We start from the raw sequence: 7,852 nt of genomic DNA, 5'->3' as shown, positions 1-7,852 counted from the left end.
CCGGTGGCCGAGGCTTCTAAACTACAACTACCATGAATCATCGCAGGAGTGGGCGGAAGTTAGCTGTCAGTCGGTGGCAGCAGCCTGGCAGGTGTTATGGAGACCCACGTGGAGCTGCAGGAGATCCTGGGACCCTCTGGGTTTGAGGTTTATCCCTTCCAGGTAATGTTTGCAGCCCGAGGGCATGGCTGGTAGTGGGCACCATTTCTTCTCCTTGAGTTGTCATGGGTAACCTTGGAACAACTAGTTCTGAACTCCACTTCACATGATGCTCAGCCAGCCTGAAATTATATGTTGGCCATCGCTGTCCTGAGGTGACGTGTTGGCCATCGCTGTCCTGCGGTGACGTGTTGGCCATCGCTGTCCTGGGGTGACGTGTTGGCCGCCGCTGTCCTGGGGTGACGTGTTGGCCGTCGCTGTCCTGGGGTGACGTGTTGGCCGTCGCTGTCCTGGGGTGACGTGTTGGCCGTCGCTGTCCTGGGGTGACGTGTTGGCCGTTGCTGTCCTGCGGTGACGTGTTGGCCATCGCTGTCCTGGGGTGACGTGTTGGCCGCCGCTGTCCTGGGGTGACGTGTTGGCCGCCGCTGTCCTGGGGTGACGTGTTGGCCGCCGCTGTCCTGGGGTGACGTGTTGGCCGCCGCTGTCCTGGGGTGACGTGTTGGCCGCCGCTGTCCTGGGGTGACGTGTTGGCCGCCGCTGTCCTGGGGTGACGTGTTGGCCGCCGCTGTCCTGGGGTGACGTGTTGGCCGCCGCTGTCCTGGGGTGACGTGTTGGCCGCCGCTGTCCTGGCGTGACGTTTTGGCCGCCGCTGTCCTGGGGTGACGTGTCTGATATCACTGCCTAATCAATGGGCTGGCTGGAATGCAAGTCCAGAGCTGTTTTAGAAAATCTCATAGCATCTTGGGATGTGTAGTTCTTCAATAGCTGGAGGTCTTATCTTTAATGATATATATCTTTAAAATGTTAGGTAACACTATCAGACTCTTATTTTGGTCATTCTCTGCCGGGTGGTTTGTGTAATATTTAGGTGTTCTGACAGTAGAATTTTTTTGTTTCAGGTTGGTTGGTACAATGCAGTGCTTGACCCTGTCTTTCACCTCTCCTACCCTGAGGACACCTTGGCTTTTGTCGTTCTCAGCAAGCCTTCGATGTTTGAATGCGCTTTTAAGCCTTTCCTCTGTGAGCAGAAGCTTCAAAGTCTACGTGATCCTATTGACCAGTGCGTCGCGTACCACATGTCACTAGCGAAGGAGGTCAGTCGACTCCCACTTTATACGTTATATTTAGCTGGTGATATGATAATCCACCCACCAGATAAGATACTCCTAACAGAACCCCCAGGTCAGGCATTTTTATGGCTTATTTACCGTTTTCTTTAAAGAATCTCTATCAAAATATTGCTGTGAAAGTGACAAGCTCCATATTCTTAAGGTTAGTACAGAGCTATTCATAACAGCCCACAGCATTAACACTAATTATACCAATGTATCCCATGTACATTAAAGGAGCACTCCAAGCACCATAACCACTACAGCCATCTAACGTCGCCTACTACCTGAATGCGGATGCTACACTGGAAATGATGAGATTACCATATCACAGCATACTAAAGGGACACTGTAGGCACTATAAACATTTCATCTCCTTGAATTGGTTTTAGAGCTTTGAGTGCCCCGGTGCTGTCCCTCCATTTGAGTAGTTTAACGCTGGTCACTGGCCACCCGCAGCCCAGCCCACACTTGAGGTATGGCTAAAACATAAATTACACACTTCCTTCTAGCCGTATCAATTCATACCACTCATTGTACAGCGATGCAGAATTTGTTGGCGCCATATAAATAATACCAGCAGTGGTGGTGATGACTGGCTGAAAGTGGCCAGCTGATACTCTCAGCCAATCAGAGCTGCCCATTGCTGCTCAGGATAATGCTTCTTCATTAGCCCAATCAGTATAGAGGGTATAGGCTGCTGCATACTCTCACATTGTTTTAAAAACAGTTTAATAATGAACGGAAGGACGGCGCCAGGGGACGCCTGATACTATAACCACTTCAATCAAATGAAGCAGGTGCAGTGCCTACAGTCTCTTTTTAAAGCAGAATTGTCACTTCTATGGAAATTACATTATTAAATAAAACGTTGAAAATAACCTCTGAATTGTGTCTACCTTTTTTAATTCTCTGTTTTCTTTAAAAATGTATACTAAATATTTAGCAAGTGGCATTTCAATCCTGTTCAGTCTAGGCACAGCCAGGGCACGCTGTGTAAATGAGGAGGGGAAGTAGAAACATTGTTTTATTGTCTCCTCTTCAACTATCTGTGTTCTATGGCATTAAAGGGCAATATATAAAACAATGACTGACAGGGAACCAAGATGAAGACTTCCCAGTTCCAGCCTAGATCTGTGGATTTCTCTATTTAATTATATTTATTTACAATTTATGGTGGATACGTAAATATAATATTACGAGATCTTCGGAAGTGACAGTTCCTTTTTATGATCATGTTTACCCCAGAATTAAGTTGTATCCGCGGATAGTCTCAAGAATACTGTGCTAGTGGCGATGCTTGTTTGTCGGAACATATTTTATAGCTGCAGAGCTTTGGGTATTGATGTGTATATCTGAATACCATTACTGAAGCCGACATTTAGGTGAACAGATATTTGTCCACCGCAGCCTCTCACTGCAATACAATCTGTTGCCTAATTTCAGTGTTTTCTCCCCAGAGGTGTCCTTCGAAAAAAATCGATGTTATATATGGCACTATAAACATTTCATCTCCTTGAATTGGTTTTAGAGCTTTGAGTGCCCCGGTGCTGTCCCTCCATTTGAGTAGTTTAACGCTGGTCACTGGCCACCCGCAGCCCAGCCCACACTTGAGGTATGGCTAAAACATAAATTACACACTTCCTTCTAGCCGTATCAATTCATACCACTCATTGTACAGCGATGCAGAATTTGTTGGCGCCATATAAATAATACCAGCAGTGGTGGTGATGACTGGCTGAAAGTGGCCAGCTGATACTCTCAGCCAATCAGAGCTGCCCATTGCTGCTCAGGATAATGCTTCTTCATTAGCCCAATCAGTATAGAGGGTATAGGCTGCTGCATACTCTCACATTGTTTTAAAAACAGTTTAATAATGAACGGAAGGACGGCGCCAGGGGACGCCTGATACTATAACCACTTCAATCAAATGAAGCAGGTGCAGTGCCTACAGTCTCTTTTTAAAGCAGAATTGTCACTTCTATGGAAATTACATTATTAAATAAAACGTTGAAAATAACCTCTGAATTGTGTCTACCTTTTTTAATTCTCTGTTTTCTTGAAAAATGTATACTAAATATTTAGCAAGTGGCATTTCAATCCTGTTCAGTCTAGGCACAGCCAGGGCACGCTGTGTAAATGAGGAGGGGAAGTAGAAACATTGTTTTATTGTCTCCTCTTCAACTATCTGTGTTCTATGGCATTAAAGGGCAATATATAAAACAATGACTGACAGGGAACCAAGATGAAGACTTCCCAGTTCCAGCCTAGATCTGTGGATTTCTCTATTTAATTATATTTATTTACAATTTATGGTGGATACGTAAATATAATATTACGAGATCTTCGGAAGTGACAGTTCCTTTTTATGATCATGTTTACCCCAGAATTAAGTTGTATCCGCGGATAGTCTCAAGAATACTGTGCTAGTGGCGATGCTTGTTTGTCGGAACATATTTTATAGCTGCAGAGCTTTGGGTATTGATGTGTATATCTGAATACCATTACTGAAGCCGACATTTAGGTGAACAGATATTTGTCCACCGCAGCCTCTCACTGCAATACAATCTGTTGCCTAATTTCAGTGTTTTCTCCCCAGAGGTGTCCTTCGAAAAAAATCGATGTTATATATGACTATGAGCTACACCCTAATCGGCGGCCCAAAGTGCTGATGCAGACAGCGGCTCACGTGTCTGGTGCGGCCTATTACTATCAACGCAGAGACGTACCACAAGACCCCTGGGGAGAGAAGGTGAGTTAAGACATCAATTGAGCTGCATGGATTTTGGAGACTCTCGTCTGATGGATCGTGGCAGACATGTGGTTAACATTAAGCATTTTTCATGGTCCTCAGAGTTCTTGCTAGTGTTTAGTCTCTGTGTCTAAGGCACTTTAAAAGTGTCAGCTTTTTTGGCAAATTATTTGGTAAACAAACTGTTAATATAAATGATTACATTTACTTTTTTTGTGTAAAAGTTCATCCTTTTGTGTATTATTTATTTTTTATCTCTATTCACTTCAACATGTGTTTCGGCCTCCAATCCAGTATTCTGCCTTTTTACTCTATTCATAAATACAGTGTTTATCTTTTAAAGTCTTTGTAATCCTTTTACGACATCCAAGACTTTCCATCTAGGGATTCCAGTTCATAGTACATTAGAGAGTGTTCTTTTTACTATCTGTGTTATCAGCCAGTGGTGATCCTCATAATACCAATGTTAAATAGGCGAGGGACTGTTCATTTTCTGTTGAATTTTGTCTTTCGGTTGGTGCAATCTGACCATCTCTCAGCCCAGAACTAGTTAGAATAGATAGATTACGTAGGACACAGTGTTAGTGACTGTCATTTGGTCAGTATTGTAAAAAATCTGTACTCTGATTCTAGAGGAAATGTACACATAGAATGAAAACTAGATGTAGAAAATGAAAACTGGTGCAGCTGCATATCTAGAGAGAGAAACAAGAGTAATGCTCGGGAACAGACTCCTGCAGGACCCCCAGTATTGAATTCACAAGATTTCAAAAAGTTATGTCAAAATAAATGTTATGTGGTATTTTTTTATTGCCACAGTAACTATGGACTATATAGAAGTATTTTTATGAGATGAGCCTTTTTAACCTGATTGTGAGTATCCGAATAAATGGAATCTGTATTGTGTTCAAACTCGTCGTCATTTAGTTGCAATTGGAAGAAACACACTAGCATTGATTTATAAAATGCTGCACATACGGAGATAGATATAACTCCACCTCTGACAGTCATGAGGATGTCATCTGCCAGCCCGGAACTAGAGTGTTTGGTTGGCTAATGTCAATTCTGTGCAACTTTCATTGTATAGAATGTTGTTCATTGGCTGAGAGCATCATCAGCTGACGCTCTCAGCCAATGAATGGTGAAGGCCATGGCTTCCGACTTCTGCAGGAGCCGGAAGTTGTCACTAAACCACCAGGGAGCCCTGCGTGGATCAAGGTAAGGGGGCAAAATGCTGCTAAACTGTGATGTCCCACAAGTACAACAATGCCACCCCATGTACAGGTTTCATGTTGTTTTGAAAAGTTACAGTGTCAAATAAAGCCCAAGAATGGAAATTCCCTACATCTTGTCACACCATTTGCATAAGTAGACATGGGGTAAGTCTAGACTTTTTTAGTAGCCACTTAGTCACAAACCCTGGCCAGAGTTAGCGTTCATATTTTGTGTTTTTCATTTTCCACACAAAAACAGCACTTTCACTGATGATATCTCCGTCTTTATACGTTTTACTGCTCTTTTCCGCAATGTCTCATGAATACAATAGGACCCCCCATGTACAGGTTACATGAGGTTTTGGAAACTTACAAATAAGTGGGTTGCAAATTAAATTCTATGACATTTCTGCCTGTGTTCCTAGGCAGTTTCCATGATCGGATCCGGCATAGGGAGTATGATTTGGGTGGCTGCAGGAGCAGACGTTGGGAAACGTCCTAACGTTGTTAAAGCCCATGCCGTTCAGGACGTAATGACACTCCTAGTGGCGCGAAAAGGAAATGGAAGATTTTAGTTATGAAATAGTACTTTAAAAAAAAAAAACACTCCATTTGTTTACTTTCGAAAAGATGTCTCAGAAGGCATAGAATAACATTATACAAATACATATAGCGATGGTACAAACAGCTCTTTGGTAAAAGATTTCACATATCGCAGAAGAAAGAGTTCTTAACAATAAAAACAAGATATGGAATTCTCTGATTTTTCTTGTCCGGATTCTGCCGAGATGTAAAAATAATGCATTTTTGCATAAAACATAAAATAGAAGGATATGATCCTTAATATGAGGGGTAAAATTGATTTATAAAGAAATCTGTCTGAGTCAAGAAGATTTATTGATTTTATTTCTCTTTTTGCGCTGCATTTGGAAATCATTTAAATTTGGGGTTTATGCCTTCTTTTGGATCAGCAGAATAAATCGCTATATGAAAGGTTGAACTTGATGGACTCTAGTCTTTGTCCCCAACCTATGTAACTTTGTCATGTTTGACAGATTTTATATTTGGATTTTATTGGTATAAAGTTCCACGATATGTTTAAAGCAACATTCCAATCCCTTAAAACACATCAGCTGAACGGAGTCTGTAAATAAAGATAAGTATAGGTGTTTATTAATGTGCTTTTCTTGGCTCTCTTTCAGAAAATATTTGGGGTCTGCATACACCCTCGATATGGGGGCTGGTTTGCTATCCGTGCTGTGCTGGTGTTCAGTGAGGTACGAGCTCCTACCTTGGAGCAGCTTCTCCCGATAGACTGCATCCCCTCTCGAGAAGACAGAATTCAACTTCTTGAGGACTTCAACTTTCGCTGGCGAGATGGGAAATACCGAGACGTGCTGCCTGTTGAGCAACGCTACTCTACAGAACAAATCCTTTACTTCGCCACACCCCCCGCAGAAAGATTTAAACTGTTGGAAATGTGGGGTACACTACCTCTGAGCCCTCCCTGCTGATCCGGAATAGCCCTGTAGCTGTCTGTCTGTTCTCAAATCAAGGAAGAGTTACATAAACTCTACACATAGATCTATGTATGTAATATATTCCCATTTATCGCAGCTTGATACGCTGTGCCTTTTACAAGTAGGGTTATAGGTTTATATACTAAATCTTACTGGCCATATAAAATACCTCCTCTTTTATTTATTTTTATTTAGTTCCAGGGTTACATTTTTGTAGAACCGTTTTGTAGAAAGGTTCCCTGCAGTGACTTTTTAATGCAAGAAATGCACAACTTGTACATACCTCAGGGCTGCGGGTTCTGCTACCAGCTGAGTCAGCTCAGTTTTTTATTCTATTTAGGTTCATTTAAATGATTACTTAAGAAATGTGTATTAATTACATCTGCTAATCCAAAATTAATACTGTTATGTTATATCAGGCACCAGCTATGTCCTGAGTGCGGAGGTCGACAGAGTATGACTTTTGATAAATAGTTATTGCTGTTGATTAATTAACATACTGTCTTTGAACACTACAAATAAACCTGATACACAATTAAAGAGTGTTATTGGATGCACCCACAAATAAATGAAACTGAGCAGCTCCTTTTTAAAACGTCAAATTTACATACCTCCCAAGTTTCCCTAATTGGGAGGGAAAGTCCCTATTTTGGGCCCAGATCCATCTGTCCCTCTTTTCTATCCTAATGTTCCTCTTTTCTAGGAGCTCCATATTGTTGGTGTGTCCAAGTGTATAACAGAGCTCCCAGTAATATGTCTTTAAAGGGACACTATAGTCACCAAAACAACTACAGCTTATTGTATTTGTTCTGGTGAGTAGCATCATTACCTGCAGGCTTTTTGCAGTAAACACTGTCTTTTCAGAGACATCATCAGAAGTGCCAGAGGGCTGTGTTTGGCTTGTTCTGACTCTGCCCCTGATCTGCCTCCTTGACAAGCTCAGCCAATCCAATGCTTTAATTTGGGAGAAGCATTGTGATTGGCTAAGATCACCACTTCTGATGAGGTCATCCAATGAGGCAGATCAAGGGCAGTGCCAGCACCAGTAGACTAGAATAAAGGTAATATTTTACTATTATTACAGGGGATGGGGGCTAG

The 7,852-nt window shown here is 42.3% G+C and overlaps 1 protein-coding gene across 1 annotated transcript; it reads left to right on the top strand.

Annotated features, from left to right (window-relative positions):
- The first annotated feature begins 47 nt into the window (after positions 1–47).
- MMACHC (metabolism of cobalamin associated C) lies at positions 48–7,294 on the top strand. Its single transcript, XM_063427695.1, has 4 exons — positions 48–162; positions 1,059–1,253; positions 3,868–4,020; positions 6,437–7,294. Exons 1-4 carry the CDS (start codon positions 97–99, stop codon positions 6,746–6,748), a joined length of 726 nt encoding a protein of 241 aa, XP_063283765.1. The 5' UTR covers positions 48–96; the 3' UTR covers positions 6,749–7,294.
- Positions 7,295–7,852: the final 558 nt, after the last annotated feature.

Source organism: Pelobates fuscus, chromosome 7 (genome assembly GCF_036172605.1).
Source record: "Pelobates fuscus isolate aPelFus1 chromosome 7, aPelFus1.pri, whole genome shotgun sequence".
NCBI lineage: Eukaryota > Metazoa > Chordata > Amphibia > Anura > Pelobatidae > Pelobates > Pelobates fuscus.
Note: the sequence above shows the minus strand (reverse complement) of the source record. Positions and strands in the feature narration are given on the sequence as shown.